The sequence below is a fragment of the Ananas comosus genome, linkage group 3 (assembly GCF_001540865.1).
Source record: "Ananas comosus cultivar F153 linkage group 3, ASM154086v1, whole genome shotgun sequence".
Taxonomy (NCBI): domain Eukaryota; kingdom Viridiplantae; phylum Streptophyta; class Magnoliopsida; order Poales; family Bromeliaceae; genus Ananas; species Ananas comosus.
The window spans coordinates 5,696,831-5,720,219 of record NC_033623.1 but is presented as its reverse complement, the minus strand read 5'-3'; the positions used below and the strand labels follow the sequence as shown (position 1 = coordinate 5,720,219).

Here is a 23,389-nt window from a genome sequence, read left to right as displayed (position 1 = left end):
AGTAACCTTAGGAAAGAATCACATATGTGTATAATATGGCTAAGGTGCTAGTGCCCTTAGAAATAAGTAGAGAATAAATAGTAAAGAGTGGCTAATGTTAAAGGATAGCAAATGCTAAAGGACAGCTAATATGGAAAAGAACGATTAGCGATAAAGAATAGCTAAGAGTAAAGAGTGATTAAGAATAATCAGAAAAATTAACTAATCTACTTGCATGAGTTACAGGAATTGCATAATGTTCATATTGCATATTGTGAGGCATGTTATCTGTTAGTTGCATCATAACATAATGATATATATATCTGTAGATGTTTTTTTGGACTAACATAATTGCAGTACCTCCTTGGACCTATTGGTCGAGCTTTTTCCTTAGGTGGCCGTACCTACTAGGAGCCATAGAGTTTGTTCTCACCCCATATTGTTTTGGGGTGTTACAGATTCACACGTGAGTGGCGCGGCGGCGTGAGGCAAGGGCATAGCTCCGAAGATAGCGCCCTACCCAGAGACCAGAGATAGCAATACCCCGAGTCGGCATAGCCTAGAGGTAGAGGGAAAAAAAAAAGAACAAGTTGTAATAAATTCTAAGATCTTGATTGTATTTGGAAGTTGATTGTAAAAGGGAATTGTGATGTAAAAATGTATCTAGTGTGAATGCTTGTAATAACAAGTAGATTTATGTTTTTGATACTTCCTTATGCAATCTTTGGTTGAAATGTGTTTCTGGTTGGAACTTCGTACATTGTATTGATTGCGACGCTTTAGACATACAGGGGAGACTCTGTCCACGGTACAGGAGAAACCCTATCCGTTCGGCGGTCTGTTCGCATGCCCAAACCCGACCAAATAGGGGAGGCACGGGGCGTGACAGATAAGATGGTATCAGAGCATAAAGTAGAGTATGAAAAAATAGTTTAGATGGACCTAGAAGACCCTAAGATAGTAAACCATAAGAGATTAAGGCTCATGAGAGACGAGAACTTGAGACTTGTGGCAAAAGGATTATGGATTGGGTTATGTAGTAAACCTCTAAAACGGATGTTAGAGGTAGATTCAAGGTGTGGTTTATTCTCAACCGAGGGTGTTCATGTTGGACGCATACAACATGAAACCGAGTGTTGGGAATAGACGCCCTTGCTTGACTTTCACCCGATTTGAGTCAGTATTAGTTGTCTCGTGTACGACCCAGAGGGTCGAGGCTTAACGAAGTTGTCGCGTTTAGGAAGCGATGGCACCGCATCTTCATATTGATCGGCGCGGGAGGGGACAAGTGGTGTCCCTGAGCAGTTGGAGGCGAGCGGAGGCTTGGAACTTCGCAAGTAATTGGCCACTCTCGTGGGAGTGGCAAGGTACAAATCGATTAGGTGCAGCAACAGCAGGAGGCTGCCATGCGCCAGAGGGAGCAAGCTTTGGCGGCCCTCATGACCTTGAGAAATTAACGGAATCCTCGTCGTGTTAAACCACTTTTGGTCGAATTGACCAAAATGCGTTGAGAGAATAGTTGGACAAAGTCCAATTGACATTCCAACAATTTTGGAAGGGCTAAAAATGAGTTTAAGAGGTGTTAGAAAGGTTTTAGCATCGAACGGCACAAAACTGCATTTTGGAGCAAAGTGTACCGGTACAACCAGCGAGTTGTCACCGGTACAGCCCAGCAGCCGAGTCGAGTGAGCTCTACAGCCCAGCAGCTGAGCCGAGTGAGCTCTACAGCCCAGCAGCCATGCCAAGTAAGCTCTACAGCCCAGCAGCCGAGCCGAGTTTGCTCTCGGGTTGCTCTCTATAGAATCGTGTAACCGATGACAACCAACTTTGTACCGGTAGTAAATGGGCCTCGCAGCAGGTTGAGGTCTGCTCCAAATGAGAAATGTTGGAGGGTTTAAATGCAGCTGTGGCGGCTTGTATAAACCCCACACCTCCTCCTTCCTTGTTCACAGCAGGGAGTACCCCTTCAACTCCATATTCCTTCTTCTCTCTCTCCAGGAGCTTTTCCAAAGAGGAGGATTAGAGGAGATTTGAAGATTAGGCCTTGTGGATAGAACGAGGCAGTGCAAGTGTGCGAGGGGAGTATCGTACCTGTCGATGCAGGTAGAGAACTAGGTGGTACTAGCAAATGGCTAGTAATGACTTTTAGACGAGGAATGAGACTCGTGGTAAGAAAATGGAAAGGGTGAAGCAACCCTTAGAGCAACGCGATTAGTAGATTGCGAGAGTAGAATCATGATCATTGTGGACCCCCCGATTAGTCCGAGTATTTCGGATGGCATTCCGGTAGATCGAACAGTGAAAGTAAAATCACTGTTGAGGAAATCGTTGGTTAGTGGCCAAGTTTGGCCTATGGGCCTAGTAGTACCTCAGCTTGAGGTTGGAAGTTCCGCTTGTATGATCAGCGTGCATAGGCAAGATTGCCTAATGCTGGACTTAGTGCTGATTTAGTTCAGCCAAGTGAGTGTGTTGGTAGTAACACTTGAGCATTGCTAGGTGTGAAGCGTGCCATGAGACACTCGTGGGGGCTGGTGGCTCGCACTAGGTGCATAGGAGCCAGTAGTGGTGCGTGTACTCGGTAGAGTGTGTAGAGTGATTGATAGTGTACCGAGAGTGCGGTTGTGAGCAACCCGAGGACTTGTTGCGGTTTGGGGTTTTGAATTGCTCCTGGTTGGAGTGGGTGCGAATTCCCAAGTGAGAATTTCCCCCAATAATGATTGGGTCTACGCTGGTGAACGAGGGACACTATGCATAGTTGAGACAGGTTTAGGCGGTAGGCCTACATAGTATTGGTGGCCTTTGGTCCACCTATGGAAACCGAGGAAAGTGATTTGGGGATAGCCTTATCGAGAGGTTTGGCTCAAGTTCACGAACGAAGCATTCGTGTGAGCCCGTTCCGAAAGTAATTTGATGTTGACCGTGGCATATGGTATCGAAAGATGAAGTGCGCTTAGTGAGACCTTGAGCTAGTGGTAGCCACGTGGAGTTTGAGGATAGGAATTGGGATGCGCCGAGGTGGGCCATCTCATGTTAGAGCTAGAGGTCAGTGCGAATTGGAGCACTCACTGTAGAGCGATGCACCAGTGATATTGCTTCTAAGCAATGTCGGTAATCGAATCGGAATGTATTTCCCAAGGGAAAGGTAAATGGAAAGGAGAGTTCCTTATGTGCCGAGTGACGAGTGGTGTTGGAGCGCGTAGAGTCGTCCAGTTTCGACTTGCGCTGCCACCGAGAATTAGGGAGACCGTAATGCACTTTATGTGTTGTGCCTTGCAAACATGTATGCGTTTGATTTCGTATCCTCCGTAGCGGGCCTTTGAATCGTTCCGATGAACGTGAGGCCATTCCGGAGTGGGAAAGTGCATTGGTGCCCTCAATTGCTCGAGGAGCTAAATTGAGTCATGGTTTGAATTTCGCGGACGGAATTCTTTTACGGGGTGGAGAATGTAACATACCGGATTTTAATATAAAACAAATATGAAAATAAATAAAAATAGTATGAGATACTATTTTTATTGGATTTAGAGAAGTGAAATATAAGTTGGAAATGAGCTGTGCTGAAATCGGAGCGAAAACAGAAGATTTAGAATTTTCTGTGAGAAACGGGGCAGATAAATTAGCAGAAAATGCACAGTGTCAGAAAATTATGAAAACTGGAGAATATGTCAGAATTATTTTTATGAGGCTAAATTTAAAGTTTCATGTCATTCTGACACCCGGAAGGTGGAAAATAGAATCCGACTGCTATCTGCTAGAGATTACAATTCGGTAGAGTTTTCGGTGACCAAATGTGGTCGAAACTGAAAGATTAAAATTTCTTTCGTTAAGTAAAACCGAGCCTAACTGTAAAATTTAAGCTCAAACAGACATCCAGAAGAGCAGGCGAAAAATATCTGTACCTGAAATGCAAAACTGAATGTAAATAGTGTATTGTTGAGGAGGCTATGGTGTAACAAAAGGAGCTTTTCTCCTTCTTCTTCCTCAGCCGATCACCACAGCAGCCACACACGCACACATGGAGGGAGAGAGAAACCTCCCTTTCTCTATCTAAATATCTCTTTCATCTCTCTAGATCTCTCTCTAAAAATTTGAGGGTTGGTGGAGAGCGAGCTTGCGAACGCGTTGGGAGCGACGGATCGAGCTTTCGTGCGCCCGTTGCAGCGGCGTGCTTCCGTCTCGGCGTTTACATTTTGGTAAGCTTTTGGGATTTGGCTTAATCCTTAAGTTTAAGTGTTCTAATAGCCTCTAATGTGATGTTGGCATGTTTTCTCCATTTGATTCGGGTTATTTGGAGCATGTGTAGAGGCTAGGTTAAAAATGGTGGATTTCTAACGTTTGAATTATATGCTCTAAAATTGGATTTAGAGGAACCCTTAGATACTAAATGGAAGACTATTGCATGAATTAAGAGATTATGTGATGATTTCTTACAATAGTGCATCCTAGGGCTTAAAATGGGGTTTTGCAAAATGTAAGGGTTTGATCTACTTTAATCCTATGTAAACCTAATTGCTAGGTATACGAACACGTTGATGAAGTCAGTTCGGCGATTCGTCGAGCCTACACGAAGTTATTGAAGAAATGGACCGTTAAAGCTTCGTTTCCGCCTGGAGGGCAGAGGCGACGTCTTAAAATCATGAAAATGGAATCGTGAGTTTGTGACAACTAACCGCGGACCTTTAATTTCCGGATCATGGATTGGAGGTCGTTCGGGTGGTTGCGCGAGAGTTCGGGCCGAACCGGATCACGGGTGCCGTAGGAGGCCGATTGCAAGTGACTACAAGCAATCGGAGTGCGAATTGAGGTGAGTTGTGTTTACCGAAGCGACTAGGTCGCCTGTATGTCTAAGATAAATATTTATCATTAATGCATGTAGTGGTAGCTAGTGATAGAACATGTGAAAGCATAGGATGAATGCTACGTTGGCTACCAAATAACGCATGATGACATAGTGTAAATAATGCTAGTGGAAAGTATAAAGTAAATGGCATGTGCATATAGACATAATGTGAGAATGTTAGATGAATCCATTGATTGATGAATGTTGCATGATATAGAGATGCTAATGTAAGAAATGCTAAATGAATACGTGATAAGTATGATATAGAGATAATAAATGAATGCATGTGGTTAATGCTAAGAAAATAAATAATGGCATAATAAGAATGCTAAGTGAGGGTAAGTTGACACCAAGAGAACTATGTTGAATGACATGTGCATGTGGACATATATATACATATAGATCGAGTGGCATTGAACCTAGAGTCGTGAACCTAGGTTGAATAAGAATGATATCAAATCTAGTGTTAATAAACATAGGTCGAACAAGAGTGGCATCAAACCTAATGTTAGAGAACATAGGTTAAGATTGAACCTAGAGTTAAAAGTAAACCTAGGTTGTGAGGTAAAGATAATGAACCTAGAGTCAAGTGGACCTAGAAGGAAAATGATATTGGACCTAGTGTTAATGAACCTAGGCTATGAACATATCGACAACGAACCTAAAGTATTAACTTAGGTTGAACGAAGACTTGGACCTAGAAAGGTCGAAAACATAGGGTGAGACCAACCCTTGAGTTATGTAATGTGGATTCCGGAATCCCGGCTGCCAGTGCAACGACTGCTAGTGCAGCATATAAGCTCGACAATTCTTGGGCCGCGGGTGCGTGTGGCATATTCTCCTCCCACCGGGAAGATCCCTGACCACGGGTGTACGCAGCTTTAGGCGACCCGTTGGGCGATGTGGTTTGTGGATTGAAGGCTGAGATGTATGTGAGAGTTCCTTCACTTCGAGCCGGACAGAGAGCGGATTATCCGCAGTTGATTGACTCAAAACCGAGTCGAGTGGCATAGTTGGCTAAGGTAAAGTAACCTTAGGAAAGAATGACATATGTGTATAATATGGCTAAGGTGCGAGTGCCCTCAGTAATAAGTAGAGAATAAATAGTAAAAGTGGCTAATGTTAAAGGATAGCAAATGCTAAAGGACAGCTAATATGGAAAAGAACGATTAGCGATAAAAAATGGCTAAGAGTAAATAGTGATTAAGAATAATGAGTAAAATTAACTAATCTACTTGCGTGAGTTACAGGAATTGCATAATGTTCATATTGCATATTGTGAGGCATGTTATCTGTTAGTTGCATCATAACATGATGATATATATATCGATAGATGTTTTTTTGGACTAACATAATTGCAGTGCCTCCTTGGACCTATTGGTTGAGCTTTTTCCTTGGGTGGCCGTACCTACTGGGAATCATGGAGTTGGTTCTCACCCCATGTTGTTTTGGGGTGTTACAAGTTCACACGTGGGTGGCACGGCGGTGCGAGGCAAGAGCGTAGCTCCGTAGATAGCGCCATATCCGGAGACCAGAGATAGCAATACCCCGAGTCGGCATAGCCTAGGGGTAAAGGAAAAAGAAAAAGAACAAGTTGTAATAAATTTTAAAATCTTGATTGTATTTGAAAGTTGATTGTAAAAGAGAATTGTGATGTAAAGATATATCTAGTGTGAATGCTTGTAATAGCAAGTAAATTTATGTTTTTGATACTTCCTTATGCAATCTTTGGTTGAGATGTGTTCCTGGTTGGAACTTTGTACATTGTATTGATTGCGACGCCTTGGACGTACAAGGAAGACTCTGTCCGCGGTATAGAAAAAATCCTGTCCGTTCGGCAGTCTGTTGGCGTGCCCAAACCCGACCAAATGGGAAGGCACGGGGCGTGACAATATAGATGTTAGATGCTTTTGCTAAAATTAAAAAAAAAAAAAAACTTCTCCAACGGCTAGTTTGACTAGTTCAAATTACTTAACGGCTAGTTCGACCACTTTTGAATATTGTAAAATTATTATACTATTTTTATGTTATCATAATGGCTAGTTTCATCACCTTTGAATATATATATATATAAGATTCAAAATAGTCTAACAGCTAGTTTTTGAAGACACTAATGGCTAGTTTTTTTAAAAAAACTAGCCGTTACTTCAAACCTATAAAAATACAGTATTTTATCCAAACACTAAAAAACAGAGTAAAATATTTCAGAGTATTCAAAATTTTATACTAGCCTAATACAATATAATATAAAACTCTGTTTTTAATTCTGGTAGTTGTCAAACAGGCCCTCAATGACCACTAGACATCCTAAAAATCCAAAAAAATATTAAATTAGCTAAAATTGGCTTGCTTTTATTAAAATAAAAGCAAAAATTATACTTTAGTCTTTCGATTATTACATTTTGCTTATGTTGGCTTGTAACAATAATAATTTTAGGCTCCATCTCGTATTATTGTTGTTATTTTATTTTTAAAAATACTTATTCGATACAATTTGATGTACCGGCCAAAACAATTTTACTTTTGTCACATTTTGGTCTAGTGATGAAAGAAAAATTCAAACCAATCTTAAAAACGAAAAACTTATTTTAAATTATTTTTTTGTATTCATACACAATGTTTTTTGTGAATGTAAGTTCTAAACCTAGTTATATTATATTTTTAACTAAATTTATTTTTTTAAAAAAATAACTAAAGCAGGTATTATGCAACCTTCTTCAAATCCTGCTCTCGCTACAAGCCTACAAATAACCCGTTGTTTTCCCTCCAAAAAGTTAAATTAATTTAAAGATTTTAATTTCACTGTAGATATACTATTTTTTTTATTTCTAACAACACTAGTTAATATTTTGAAAAATGATTGCATGAGTAAGCAACCATTTGGTGGGTAAGTGCGGTGGTGGGAAACAGAAAGCGACACTCGTTTGAGTCGGCTCCATCTTTGAAAAATTTATTAGGATCACATTTCATTTCTCCGCACACGAATTCCTCCATTTACCGACCCACTACTTGCGTGTTCTTCCCACTACTCTCTCTCTCCTCTCTCTCTCTCTCTCTCTCTCTCTCTCTCTGCTCCCACTTTTATTTTCCTCCTCGTAGTAACGCGGCCGCGAAGTGCTGGAGTCCACGATACAAAGCAAACCGGTCCAGATTACCACTATTATTACTATTTCAAGATCCCACAAGCAAAAAAAAAAAGAAAAGAAAAAAGAAAAGAANAAAAAAAAAAAAAAAAGAAAAGAAAAGAAAAAAAGAATGGGAAATTGGGCGCTCGGTCTGGGTGAGCTTTCCTTCTTTACTCCTTTTTATGATTATGATGATTGTTTGCTTGTGCTGACTTGTAGCAAATAATAATTTAAACCCCATCCTGCAGTTCTTTTTTTATTTTATTATTGTAAATATTTATTTTATATAATTTGATATATTGACTAGAATTATTTTGATTACATCACTTTCTGGTCTAGTAACGAAGAAAACCTTTAAAAGAATTTTGAAAACTGAAAAAGCTATTTAAAAGTTTTTTTTTTTTTTTAATATTGATTGGTACTAACATAAGCGACAAAAAGTTTGATTGTTAGTGCGCGAATTTTTAAGTCAAGGTTTTATTGCTTTGTACTTTTAGCTAAATTTATTTATTTTAAATTTACAAAGTGGATAGCATACTATATTTATCTCAAAAAGGATATTTTTAAATAAATACTTTGTATGTAGGGATTACAAATAACCCCTTGTTTTCCCTAACAAAAATTTAAATTAGTTTAAAGATTTTAATTTTACTGCAGGTGTAATATATATATTTTTTAAATTTCTAATAATACTGAATAATATTTGAAAAATGATGACATGACCGAACAGTTTGTCTGATCCATAAAGAAAAGGTCTAATGTATTTTCAATTGTGTTGCTCGTTTAGTTCGTCGCTCCTCTTCTACTCTTTTAGTAAGCTTTCTTAGTCCTAGGAGTTCAGCTTTTGTTATGACTAAAACAAAGAGTGAAATTTCAAATTTCAAATTATTTTTTCGGTTGCATAATTCACAAGTGGTGGTTAGGGAGTGGGTTTTTCTTTATTTATTTGGGCTGTTACAACGCTCTGCCTAATTTTTTTTTTTAATTATCTTTTAATTTCCCGTTCTCTTTTTCTACTATTGTTAATAATAATGGTTGGAGTAAATGGTGGGGGTTACACTAGTTTGCTCTATAATATTTATGTAGCGATTGAATTGATGGGTTGATTGGTATTTTGGGTTCTTTAATTAATAATAGGTGCAAGCCATAATAGCTGCACGCGTTACCTACGCAAGGGAAATGAGGAAAATTCCATGGAGAGAGAAAGTGGGATATGTACAAAGAGGAAAAGAGGGTCCCCCGTGTGCTTTTTTCCCTCTTGTACTCTTCTCCTTCTTCTCCTTCTTCTTCTTCTTTGCTTTGTTCCTATTTCCTTCATATTCTCGTATCCCCGCCTCCGCTTTGTTCTCCTCTTAATCTCTCCTATTCATTTCTAGAAGAGACCCATGTGGGCATTTCTCCGAAAAGGTGCTTATTTTGTTCTTCGTCTTCGTCTCCTCCCTGTGTAGCCCTTACTGTTTCTCTCTCACCTTTTTAAAGAAGCAACCCCACTGACCCAGCTCTCTGTCTAAAATCTAACACCCCCTTCCAATTCTCTCTTTCTCTTGGATATAAATACTCTTCTCTCTTTTTTTTCTTTTTTTTTTCTTTTTTTTTTTTTGCTTCGAGTGTTGGAGAGGAGAATATAAGATCACTGTTTGAGAAACTTGTGATCAATCTCACCATTCGCTGTGAGATAGATTAGCACCAAGGTGAGGTGAAGAATATTAATGCATGATCATGCGCTTATCTATTTTTTGATTGCTATTATTTCTTTTTCTGAAATCAGTTGCTTGAAATTGTATATGGTGGAAGGTTCCTGCTATCTTCTCTTATCAATCAAGAGTGAATTCTAACATTCTTTGTTCTCATGATTTGTTCGAGGATTCGCTTTCTTCTAAATGATCGTTGCTGTTCTTTTTGTTGGCTGAATTTGGTATTGTCTATGCGACTAAGACCGACCAATTAGAATAATCCATCATATTCCATGTGTTTTGAGAGCTCATTAGACCAACATAACTTGAGAACATGGTGAACAAATCCTTCCGTCTGCTTTATCAATTTATGGGTTATTGGTAGGGAGGTGAATTACAAATTTCATGGGTTGTGTTGTGAGTCCATCTTTATAACATGTATTGTGCTTTTCTAACCTACCTTCTCTCTACATCTTTCAATCTACGCAGCATGAACATAAGAAATACCAGGAATTCCAAAGAGTGTTTTTTTTTTCTTTTTTTTTTCCCCCCTTTCTGTTGTATTTTAATTACTTGATAATTTTCCGCGCCAGTGAACACGGACTTCACCGAATTCGGCGAGGAAAAGAAATGATGCTCGCTAGCTGTACTGATCACTAGTAGTTGGGTGTGAAAGGAAACACATGGTTCACAAGGGGAAAGAAATTTGGGAATTTATTTTGTTTTTTAATACTTTCTCTGGTAAAAATATGGCTTGTCTCTTACATTAAATTCCCCTCTTTAGTCTTTAAAAATTTGAAGTGGCTGTAGCGGTTAATTAAGGCTATTGACCCTCGTACTTTGGCGTCTTCGTCCCCGTAAAAACAACAGCTTTACTGTAAGTGAAAACCTACAAGTTCGGAATTCTTTATCTCGCATGCAATTTGACAGTTTCACATAGTATGAATTTAAAAGCAAATGCGTGCTCAATTTAGTTTTCTTTGTTTTTGTTCAGTGGCGCATTCTAATCAACTTAGAATTAGGAAAAACCTCAAATATTCATCGATGCTTCAGCCTGATTTTTTTTCTTTTAATATAAACTATTAATTGGTAATTACCTTTCGTGTTCTCATGCAGATGGGCCGGCAGTCACCATATCTCATTTGTGGCTAGATATAATCTAGCAATGGACCAAATATACTCCAATGTACATGGATTATGCCTATACGGAAATGAAAGTATGGAGGATGGTGCAAGGTTAGGAGAGGACAAGGACAGAAGTTGTGCCATATCAGAGCTTGAACCAACCAAAAATAGTAAAAAGTGCTTGCAAAACTCGTGCCCTTGTAGTAACCAACTCGCCTGTCCGAATTACACGAGTGTCGCTAGACCGAATAAAAGTTCAGCAAGTTGTACTGTTGAGTCAGGTGGAGTTAACTATGACCCTCTTGATGTATTTTCAAGAAGTCCAGCCTTTTTAAGCTTTCCTACAAGTGTTATATCCTTAGATTTTATCATCAAAAGCTTGAGAAATCGTAGAACACATAGTATAAATGCTCTTACTGACTTCGTAATGGGGTATTCGTGGAATTCTAGTAAATGGGATATAGTTAAAAGTCCTTTCCGGAGATGGGCAGTTGATTCTATTCAGGCGATGGTCGATATGCGGACAGTGTCAGCAAATCCATTGGCTTCTCAACTGGGAAATGGAAATTGTGACATGCCCAAAAACGATGGTGGAGTAATAATACCTTTGCGGAAGCAGACTCCGGAGTTCAGTTTTTCGGAGAAGTCGTTCTTGTCTTGCTCAAGCATAACTTCAAAAGGCCCATACAACTCAGCATCGTCTGCTCATAACTTTGTTTCAACCGGCATTCTTCGCTGTATTTGGAGAAGTGGCCTTCCTTACTTCGAGTTTTGTCTAGGCGATAATGAAGGCGAGTTTTATATTGCAAATCCTATCAAGGTGAATCCTTCTAGTGAAAAGGCCTTGGATTATTTATATATGTTTTACACTAAGACAAGAAAGGATATAAGTAACCATCCTAGTGGCGCATCGAAACTTGTTGGTAGGATGAAAGTATTGAGTTCTTTCATCCTAGACCCCGACTCTGCTAATTTTATTGAAACCGAGTTCATTTTGTTTGGATTAAATGAAGACAATTCGAGAGACACGAAAGCTTCCTCCTCAGTTGTAACAGCTAAGGGGTTCGCCAAGAAAGTTAGAGAAATTCTGAAGCCGAATCATTCATTGAAGACTAAATATAGCCACAAATCAGAGCGATCTAGTTCTTATGTTGAAACTCCTGATGAAGTGATCATTTGTGAATTGAATGATGATGATAATTTGCCATCCAATTTAGTTGATGATTTTATGCCCAATTTTGAGTTAGCTGCAATAGTTGTAAGAAACTATCAGCATAGACATGAAAAAGAGTCCGTTTCTGGTGGCTGGGGCCTAAAGTTTCTTGGGAAAGCTAAGTTAACTCATGTTGATATTCCTATAGAGCCCCTGTTTTCTACGAAGGGTTGTGAACAAAGTTGTTTGCAGAATAGAATGAAATCCAGTAGCAGAATAAATGTCGTAGTCCCGGCAGGTTTTCATGGCGGCCCAATTACCAACAGTGGGGGCCCATCAAGTCTTACCGAAAGATGGCGGTCCGGTGGGTCATGTGACTGTGGTGGGTGGGATGTTGGGTGTCCTATTACAGTCTTTAACAACAATTCAATTTCATATGAAGCTACGGCGAAAATGGAGCCGAAGGAGTTGAATTCTATTGATCTATTCTTTGAGGTGCGTTTCATATCTTTTAAGATGTTATTCATTTTTGGAATTACCTTGTCCTTGGTTTTCTTATCGTTCATGATACTTCAAAAAGCAAATAAATCTGTGTAGAAGAATAAAATGCCTGGGAGCTGTAAAAGTCTGTAATCATTTGTATGTATGCTAATTTGAAGCAAGTGGCTTGGCAGGCCTCTTTGAATTTTAGACTTTTACTGATTACTGATAATTATGATTCTGGTTACACTTAGGAGAGGGTTAGGTTAATAAATGTTGAAGATAAATTGTTAATTACATAAGGACGTTTAATTGTTATTGTTTTGAAAAGTTGATAATGAAATCTGAAATCTTTATTCATAACAAGCCACGTTATAGTAATCTTGATTTCAGACTAGGGGTGTTTTGGTTCAATGTTTGCAATATTCTGGAAATATTGTACATTTTATATTAGAAATGGCTGGTATGTTGCTAACTTGTCAATCTACTCGAGTGAGCGATTGCTAAGAAGTAGTATATTCTTATTAATGGATTACTAATGATTCCCATACTAAAAATACCTCTTGTCCCATGATAATCTAGTATTTCTACTACCTAGTAACTTGCAATGATTCCACTACTTTACTCACATTTTTTACAATTACTCAGCTTGAGTTGAATGATAATGATTTAAATATTTTCAATTGAAAATATGGAGGTTTTCCGGAATTATAAACCATGAACCAAACAGTCCCTAAAAGTTGTTTCACCAATTGCTTGTCGTATTTTATTATTATTTAGGCTCCATTTGGGACTATGGGAAGATTGCAATATGTGAAGTGAGAAAGTACAATGAAATAATATCATGTTTATTTCTGTATGTAATATCACGATCAACATATCACAAATGAATCGGTTATGAATATTTTTTACAGTCCCACTGAAAAACAGAGAAACATATTCCCAACTCCGTTTTGCCTACTCACATTAGAGCCTCAATACCAAACGGGCCCTTAAGAGTCGTATCTTTCTTTCTTCTTTTCATTTTGTATGCATTTTTGTCCATGCATATTGACCCTTTGCGCCCAAAGAACATTTTTATGAATTTTCTAGAAATTTCAATACGTACTATGAACTGATTTTAAATTCCTATACTAGTATATATGGTCGAATTCTTTGTCTAGATCCTTTATATGCATGGTTGTGGATGTGGTATACTGAGTAATGGCTCCTCTTTTTGATGATTTCATGTCTTTTCACCTTTATCTCTGCAAATTTATTCTTTGAAACTGAATGTCTTTAGGCAATTTCTTAGTTACTGAATAAATTTGTGATATTGTAATTGCAATTATGTATTGGGTGCAATATCCATAAAGTCCATGCTAAAAGTTTGATTAAGGTCTAAAGGTCCATCGAAACTAAGACTTTCCTACTAGGCTATCTCGTTTTCTTTTTTCTCGTTTCTTATTAAGATGGTATTTCTCTACTCAGATAAGTAGAAGGGCTTGAGGAAATAAAAATTTCATGTCTCCTTATATGTTATGGAATATAAATGAATCAGAAGCTCATTTGGCACGTTTTCAGCCTCTGTGGTTAAATTTCTTCACTTAATTGAGGATTTCTAAGCTGAACTGGAATCCAAAGCCTATTAGCATTACTCCGATAAGAAATTTAGCTCAAGATTTGGTTGGTTTTGGTTTGATTAATTAGATGTTGGTTTCGACCAATATATGAATTCTTCCTCTTTGGGAATCACAAGTATATGGTTCTCTGGAGTCGTAAGGTACTATGGCTATTGCTTGTCATGTAGCATATGTTTTAGGAGTATGGGGACATATCAACAATTGTGAAGCTGCTGATTTTTGGGAAAAATTGAGGTGTTAGAGAACGGTTTTTTATATGCTTTCAGTGACGATATCCCCTTTACATCAGGACTTAAGATATGGTATCTAGTAGGCTCCAAAAATACAAGGACTATGAGCTAGCGATTGGGGGTGTTTCCTTTGATTTCCCCCTTTTCCTCTTGTGAATCAAACAGGAGGTTGGCCTGATACCATGTGAAATTATCTTGTTTTCTAGATTCTCAAGGTTCAAGAGAAACTTGATTTGTAATTCATAATCAATCTTGCTCTTTATGTTTAATAAAATTAGTCAATAATTTGATGATGTTCAAAATATCGAAGTTGGTCTCATGTCTACTCTATCCCTGTTTCTCTTTTTCAAATAGGGTGAATCCCTGTTTAACCAAAAAAAAAAAAAANAAAAAAAAAAAAAATCGAAGTTGGAGTGTGCATAATCTCCCTTCGGATCAACCTACTAATCTGGTGGATTTTTTTCTATAGCTTATGCCACTGCTTTTAAAAACTCTTATGCCATACTTGAAATTATGGAATTCACAAATTTCGCCCTTAAAATTCTTAATGTCCATCCAAATGCTCCTTTTCGAAGAATAAGTAGAAGGGACTTCTGCATATATATTTGAAAACAGATATATTTACGTGTATACCTTTCTAAATTATGTCGTAGCACCAATACACATAAAGCATAGTGATCTTTTGGCTACTACTTTTCCTGCGTACAAAGAATTAATATGATTTTTTATTTGAATTTCACAGGGTTCAAACTATAGTGATCCTATACTCAGACTTGTCCATGAGAGTGAAGGCCTTTGCATTATCTACATTCCGCCGACTCTTTCGGCTTTGCAATGCTTCGCCATTGGAGTAGCAATAATCCATTCCCAGGCGTCAGAACTGTATCCAAAGCTGTGAAACAGAAAGAATTACTATGCGATGGTATTGTCTTTTGCTTCCGCTGTTCTTCTCTAATGATTGACAAATTTTGAAGTATCTACACTGGGATAACATATAGATGAGTGTTATTCTTTTTACCCTTGTATGTTTTTTTTTTTTTAAATTTTTTGACTCTCTCAATGTTGTATAGATGTGCTTTTGTATAGTTGGATGATATACGGCCGGCCATGCATTCTGTTTGCTTCTGTTGCAGTTGTGAGAATTGAGTCTTATTAATTTTTCAATTTGTTTGTTTAATTGATCTTTTAAGGGATTTGCTACAGAGAAATAGTCATACTAAGCCTTTCTGAGTTAACAGTGTGCTAAATAGAGGGAGCAATTGTTTTTGCCGTCCTAGCTAGCACTCGTGTAGAAGTGCTGAGTATTTTTTTTCTTTTTACATTAAAAAAGGGCTATTTGGGTCAGGTAGAGCTTCTACAGAAGTATTGTTGAGCTGGGCTATTTTAAAAACACAATGTCAGCTTGCTGCCGTGGTACGGTACAAGTAGAGCCTCTCCTGTTTGAACTGAGCTGTTGCTGTTGCTGTTGCTGTTGCTGTTTGAGCTGAGCTGAGCTTTTACAGAAGTATTGTTTTTTTTTTTTTTTTTTTTTTTTTTTTTTTTTTTTTTTTTTTTTGGGGTTCTGGGTGTAATCGGTGTCAAATTCATCGATCCGGCATGGGCCTCCAAAGGACTGGGTGATTTGATTTGTCTTCTATTTGTTCCGATCCGACCAGATCATTTTGGACCAGGTTTAGTGTTTAAGTTGGAGCGGAAATTCCAAGCCAGGCTCAAACTAAGAAACTATTGCACCTTGAAATCAGATCCCGAAGCACTCAGGTCAGAGTATGGTCAACTTGTCACAGACTTGGTTTTCCAGGAGATGAAGGCTCAAGCCGTCTATTTGTTATTGAGACCTATTTAAAGCTAATTGATAAAATGGTGGGGATCCGGCCGCCCCTAGAGACCCAAGTTCGAATCCTAGTTGATTCACATTTCCAGCTAAGTTTATTTCTAAATGAAATAAACGAAACGGATAGCATGTTGCCTATCTCTCTCAAAAAAAAAAAAAAAAAAAAAAAAAAAAAAGGTGGGTGGTAGAGAGAATTTTTGAGAAAATTGACGATGCTTTCTATTTCTAAGAGAGAGATTTTTAATTAGAGGGTACCTACATCTCAAATCAAACAGTGTGTTTAGATCTGCATATAATTGTAACTATTTAAAGATTTTAGGACCGGTTTGATTTGTGTTACACAACATTACTGGTTATTTCAACATAACTAATAATCCGACATCAATAAAGCATAGGATTACCGTGCTCAGTTCAGTGTAATAATGCACTGTCGAATTGTCGCGTATATTACATTACTCTGTTTGTTTCATACTTCAAATTTTATATTCAAATTTAGAATTTCAATTCAAACTTCAATTCTAATTTTGATTTTAAAATTATATTTCAAATTCAAAGTTTGATTTCATATTCAAAAATCAAAATTCAAATTCAGCTTTTAAATTCAAATTTTAAATTTAAATTCAAATGTTGAATAATCAAAATTTTAAATTAAAATTCAAAATTTAAATTTTAAATTCAAATTCAAATTCATATTTATGTTTAATTTCGGTTTTTTCTTAATCCAAATTTTAGTTTCAAATTTAGATTTTCAGTTTAAATTGTAAATTCAAATCTAAACTTTTATTTTAAATTCAAATTCAAATTTCAAAGTTCAAATTTTTAATTTTTAATTTAAATTTAAATTTTGAATTCAAATTTTATTCAAGTTCATATTTGAATTCAAAATTCAAATGAAAAATTTTAAAAGGATTAGAAACCAATTGTGCAATTAATTTCTCAGGGGTCACCCATCTTAGGACTACTCCCGTCCTAGCACGCTTAAGTCTCTTAACTGGACTACTCCCGTTCTAGCACGCTTAACTCTTTCAACCTCTTGGGTCTAGCCATCGCCCAAAATACTTAAGCTAGGTTAAGAGTTTTAGTCATATTATATCTTATATGTAAAACTATTCGAGGTCTCACATTCTCCCCCCTTTAAGCCCTGACGTCCTCATCAGTCTTAGATACACAAGTATCAGGCAATATGAGACTCGTCTCGTTAGCCTAAATTGATCCTGTGGTGAGCTGTGCTCCACTCACAACAGTCAACAGTATGAAAGCCTTGTTCTTCCCGTTGTATAATTATGGCTCAGTCGAGACTCTTCTCATACTTCCAGCTAGTAATTGGCTCTAATATCAACTTAATTTATCACGCCCCGGAGCCTTTTTGAAAAGCTAAATTTGAGAAATCCCTTTTATTTCAAAACAAAGTTTGCGGAAAAGCGTATATTTTTTTTTATTTTTTTTATAAACCTTGTTCGAGATACGCATAGACCCGCCACACGCACAGGGCGTCCTCTGTCCAACTCTAAAGGTTTAGGATAGGATTACAAAATATAACAAAATAAAAATGATAACGGTTGGCTTAGGATGGTGAACAGTAATATTTAAAGTGAAAATTTCCTCATTACCCTTCCGAATAAGTCTAATATCATAAATGCTACTATAAAAGTTGAAATATCTATAATCTTCCAAATTAAAGAGAGAAACTTTCGAAATGAACTTTGCACTAACTTATTGTTATTTTTGAATAAATGACAAATAAAATTTCAACTTTGCCTCAATTGTCATTACCATCTTAAAATATTTAATTGGCTATAAAGTAATTTATAACTTTATAAACACTCATTTAAATTTATAAATAACCTACATTTAGAGATAAGTGTTTGTCAATGCACGTCATATATTTAAAAAAATAAAAAAATATTTTTTTCAAAATAATTAAGATCGGACATGATTGATATATAATATATAATTTTAAAATAAATTATTAGTGAATATTTATAATTTAATAATTTTATTATATTTGCATAAAATAGTAAAAAAATTATTGTCCAATTGACCATATAGATAAATTAAATTTTAGAGCTCTACAGACCATAAAAAAAAATACTTTTTTGGGGCCAAAAATGATATTTATACCCGCAAATTCTTTAATTGTATAAATCATGTCAAAAATAATTTAAGTCATGCAAACCTTTTATACAAAAAATGATTTAGATCATATCATTCATATTATTTTATTTTACATTCAAAAGCTTTTATACTTGAGACCCTTTTAATTAATACAAATCATATCATGATAAAAAAATCTCAATCTTTAGGCTATTTATGAATCAGCCCCCTAACTTTTTTGCTAATAAATGACAGATGAAGTATTTAACAATTTACATACTAAAAATGATCCAAACAAAATTTAAAATCAAACAGTATCCAAAATATTATTATTTAATAAAATCTCCTTGAAATATTCTTTTTCTACATATTATTTAATTTTCATGCAAACCTTCTACATTAGAGATCTATTTAATTGATAAAAAATTATATAATTTATTTAGATAAAAATGTACGAACTCTCTCTCATCTATAGGCAATTTATTGCCTAATTTTTTTTATTAGCATACACATAATTACTAATTTAGCCAAATAAATTAAAAATTTAACCAAAATTTTAAAAAAATTTAGTAATATATTTTGATCATATTAATTTTTTATGACCTATTTAAAATTTAAAGGTTGTTAATATTTATTCTTTTTAAATTTTAGAAAAATATTTTATTATTTTGAATAAATAAATTGTGTAATGCCTATATATGTTTAATCATTCGTGATGTATAGCACATTAAGCTATTCCATTTATTATGATTTTAAATTATTAAATTGTTTTGAGTTTTTTCCTAATATCATTTGAAAGAATTTTTTTATTTGTAAAAGAATTTTTAATATTGTTTGATTTTTAAATTTTCATGGGACTTAATCTACATCTATTAGAAGTTTGAAAAAATTAGATTTCTTTAAAAAATGGGAAAACTTCAAAACCCCCCCTGTGGTTTCATAGTTTCTCACTTTGCCCCCCTGTGGTTTAAAATGTATCAATTTGCCCCCCGGTGGTTTCTTTTTTCTCTTTTTCTTATCAATTTTATTATTTTTTTTTCTTAAATCAGTGATAAAATTAAAATTAAAGGGTACTAAAATGAATATTTGATAAATCTAGATGGGTATCTGAAGTTTTTTTTGTATATAATTTAATGAAATATTAACGAAAAAGCTACTGAAAAGATAAAAACGAAACCACATGGGGGGAATTTGATACATTTTAAACCACAGGGGGCCAAAGTGAGAAACCATAGGGGGCGTTTTTGAAGACTTTCCTTAAAAAATTAAAAGTTATGCGTTTAGTTTTTCAAAAATTTTAACCAGTATATATTATATTTTTAATATTTTATGTAACGTGTATTTCACGTGCACTTAGCTAGTAAATCTAAGTTAGAAAATAAAATGAAGAATTAGGTATAGATTGAGAATATTGGGTAGAACCAAAATACTTTTCTAATTGTCAGAAAAACGATTATTTCAGTGAGTAGGATGATGACGAAGTGCTGCCAAAGGTGACGATGACGATATGCTAGCGAAGGCGACGATGATTGGCGAAGGTGATGACGTGTTGCTGTCGGTGAGGAGGACAACGATGTGTCGGAAGGACGGTGACTTACGCAATTAATATGAGAGATAAAAGATCATGAAGATGCAAACTTATTAGCATTTAAATATCTTAAAAAGTAAAACAAAGTATACAAAAGACGAATTAAATAGAAAATTATATTATGACATGTTAAAATGAATTAGGTGGAGCTAAAATACTTTTTCAACTGTGGCGAATTAAGGTGATCAGGAGGACGACTATGAGAAACAAATAAAATAATACTAAAATAATATATTTGAGAAAATAAAAATAATATATTTGAGAAAACGTATAGTAAAAATGAAAAAAGATATGCTTTATATTTAAGAAATGTATAGATGAAAATGAGAAAGTATTAAATATTAAAATTTAATTTTGATCCATTTTAATATTTGAATCCAAATGTAAGAATATATTTAATTCAAAATTATGATAGGTTGAGAGAATTTTTGAGAAACAATGAAAAAATATTAGAATTTTGATGAAATATTTGAGAAACGCGTGGATATTTCGTGCGAGAAGGTTAATTGGATATTATGTAGGTGGTGGACCTGTATGATAGGTGGATTAATGAGATATTTAAGAATTCACGAATATTATGTTGAGAAAGGATTGACAGGTACGGGTATTACGTGTGAGAAGAAAATGTTTGAGAAACGCGTAGATAGAAGATATGACATAAATGTGAGGGTATTATTGTTACAAAAAGTGACAGATACTTTTATTTTCAATTGTTAGATAAAATCTAATGGCAAAATTAATATCTTTATTTGAGAATAAATTATTACTTAGTGAATTATTTGAAATGATTGGTTGAAAATTACTGGACATAAAGATATTAGTAAAAAAGGATAGAGCCATTTTTGGAAAGAGAAAAAAATTCAAAACTCACGCTTTTATAAGTAGTATATATATATATATATATATATATATACTATAATCCTGAAAAGAGAGCTGAAAAAATCAAAAAAAAAAAAACTTGAAAAATTAAGCAAAATTGTTTAAAGTATTCATACTCATTATAAATAAGGTTAACAGTTTATATAAATTTATACTATATATAAAAGCACGTATTTCAAATTTTAGTCTGTCGACAGGCTTATTTTTTGGAAAAAAAAATTGATTTTCCTTTCTTACGTAAAATAAATACAAAATTATAAAACTTTAATTTCTTATTTCTTACACCAGAAAAAATTTATACTTATCTAAATTTTTGCCAACCGGAGAATATTTACGGTGAATTTTATATTTTATTCAAAATTTGTTAATTCTTCTTTTTATTCTATCTATATATAATATCTATACTATCTTCTATACTATATATAAAAACATAATATCTATACTTCTTCTATATTAATAAATAACACATATTTCAAATTTCGGTTCGTTGACAGATCATATTTTCGCTGAGAAAAAAAAAATTGATTTCTCTTTCCTTATGTAAAATAAATAACATAATGAAATAAACTTTTAATTTTCTTTATCTCTAAAATGGAAAAAAATATATTATCAATTTTTGCCAACCGAAATATATCTACTATGAATCTATATTTTACTTCAAAATTTGTTTAATTTTTTTTATCTCTAAAATAGAAAAAAATTCATGCTTATCCAAATTTTGCCAGAATACCTACTTTAAATCTATATTTCAATTCAAAAATTAATTAATTTGAAACTTTAAATGTTGGGACGTATCAACATTTTTATAATGGAAATAATTTAAAAATAGATGAATGATAAATTGTAAAATCATATTTGAATTAGTATGATGTACAAATTTTATGATCAATTTGCAAAAATTATCTCAAATAAGATGAACGGTAATGTCAATTTGTAAAAAATATTTTCCATCTATAATTCAATTCTGCAACGGTTATGTAAATTGGTTAAAAATATTTGAAATAAAAATGAATGTTATGATCAATCCGTTAAATAATAGACAACGTAGGAAACAACTTTTAATTCCTTTTTTTCTCTAAATATTAATATGTTTTTTATTAATATTTTACATTCAATATTTCTTTTTAAGATGAATATGTATAGATTATCTCTATTATGTCTACTAATATTTTCTGTTATATTAACTTTTATTGGTTGCAGTCAATTGTCGCGCCCGAGTGCCTTTAGGTTAAAAGCACCACGGTTTTTTTTTTTTTTTTTTTGAAATCTAACCCCAGGAATTGTCAGATCCGCCACGAATACAAGGATCCACTGTTCACACAGACAGAGTCTCCCTGTTTTGCACGTGTCGTACAAGTACAGAAGTAACCGGTCACAAACCAAATGAATATAGAAACGACTATGCATCGATTATTTTACCATTCACATTCACAGTTATACATTATAATTTAGAACATAACTTCCACAAAAATTCGTGTTTGAAAACAGTTTTCCTACACGAACCTTTATTCTTAAAACGCTACACACGACGGTAGAAACCTTTTATTTACAAAAACGACGATCCTTTTTATTACATTCATAGCCAAAATTAAAATATGATTAGTTAACTGAAATACCCAAACACTGAACTACATATAATAATATATCTAAGTATATCAACAGGATATAACGTAGAAACTAAACGAATAACCTGCGGTCGAAAGCTCTTATCACCGTACGTACGTATCTCACGTTCGTTCTCATACCCTCACACGCCGCGATACCGTGAAAAATTAGTGGGGGAGGTAGAAGCATGTAAACATTGTGCATCCCGCTCCCATGGCTACGACGCATAGCCGATGAGACGAGTACTTGTCACGCCGCCGGACCGGGAGGCCTCCACGGTAGCATGCCCGAGACCCGCCATATGCTCTAACATATTAAAGGCGTCTAAAATAAAAGCGGACAAGTAAAAGCAAGAGATGGAACAAATAAAAATGTTGAAATAATAGCAATAATGAATATCAGAGCCAGTATAGTCTAAATCCTACACAAGTAAAACGAAATAAAGCTAGACAATTAAAGGACATAAGTATACATATCTGTCTCAAGTACAAAAGTGGCGGTCTCTAGTACACTGGGTAAACTTCAACCTCTCGCAAAAGAAAATATTAAATCGAGAGGTAGACCACCTAGCAACTGTGCCTCGAAGGAAGCTAGCTCGAAGCACTCCCTTCCGCGATCCCTGGCCTCACTCTGCGTGGAAGCGCTGAAAACATCGAGAAAAAGAAGGCGTGAGAAACTATAATTTATTATTCCAGTGGAGCACATACTACTCAGTCAAGCACACACTACGGCCCAAGAAAAGCGAAAGTACACAATATAATAGCAAGTAATGCGCCAATATAAAGGTCATATTAAAAATGTTAAATTATAAACTCAAGTATAACGAAGTCATGGTGTGATGTACATCTACGATATCAAAATAGTAATTCCACTAACCTTTATGAATACATTATGCATAAGTTTTGTCATGCAACCAGTATGCCTATAATGCAAAGTAGACTATCACGATATTACCAAATGCTCTCAACCCTATGCTAAAAGCTAAAAGCTGTCATTAACTACTAAACATATCTAGTAGTGTTAACCATCTCAACACCGTGTTCGATTTTCATTTCAATTAGGACCTACCACAAGGTAGTCCAGCTTGTTGCCGCCTAAGTGCTGTGGTAGCCCAATATCCTACTCTTGGGTGTGTCTGCTTCCCTGACCCGTATGCGCTTATAGT

The 23,389-nt window shown here is 35.2% G+C and overlaps 1 protein-coding gene across 3 annotated transcripts; it reads left to right on the top strand.

Moving 5' to 3' along the window:
• Positions 9,007–15,404, top strand: LOC109708314. 3 transcript variants are annotated; one of them, XM_020230016.1, is made up of 3 exons: positions 9,007–9,351; positions 10,734–12,390; positions 14,970–15,404. In XM_020230016.1, exons 1-3 carry the CDS (start codon positions 9,158–9,160, stop codon positions 15,123–15,125), a joined length of 2,007 nt encoding a protein of 668 aa, XP_020085605.1. In that variant the 5' UTR covers positions 9,007–9,157; the 3' UTR covers positions 15,126–15,404. The 3 variants fall into 3 exon arrangements, with proteins under 3 accessions (XP_020085605.1, XP_020085606.1, XP_020085607.1); XM_020230017.1 differs by having other exon boundaries at positions 9,249–9,635; XM_020230018.1 differs by lacking the exon at positions 9,007–9,351 and adding an exon at positions 10,211–10,494.

Bases quoted from the DNA above. Each gene is read 5' to 3' on its own strand.
- LOC109708314 (XM_020230016.1), top strand. From the start codon at position 9,158: ATGTACAAAGAGGAAAAGAGGGTCCCCCGTGTGCTTTTTTCCCTCTTG. The intron at 9,352-10,733 runs GTGCTTATTTTG...GTTCTCATGCAG, and splicing joins GTGGGCATTTCTCCGAAAAG to ATGGGCCGGCAGTCACCATA. The intron at 12,391-14,969 runs GTGCGTTTCATA...TGAATTTCACAG, and splicing joins CTATTGATCTATTCTTTGAG to GGTTCAAACTATAGTGATCC.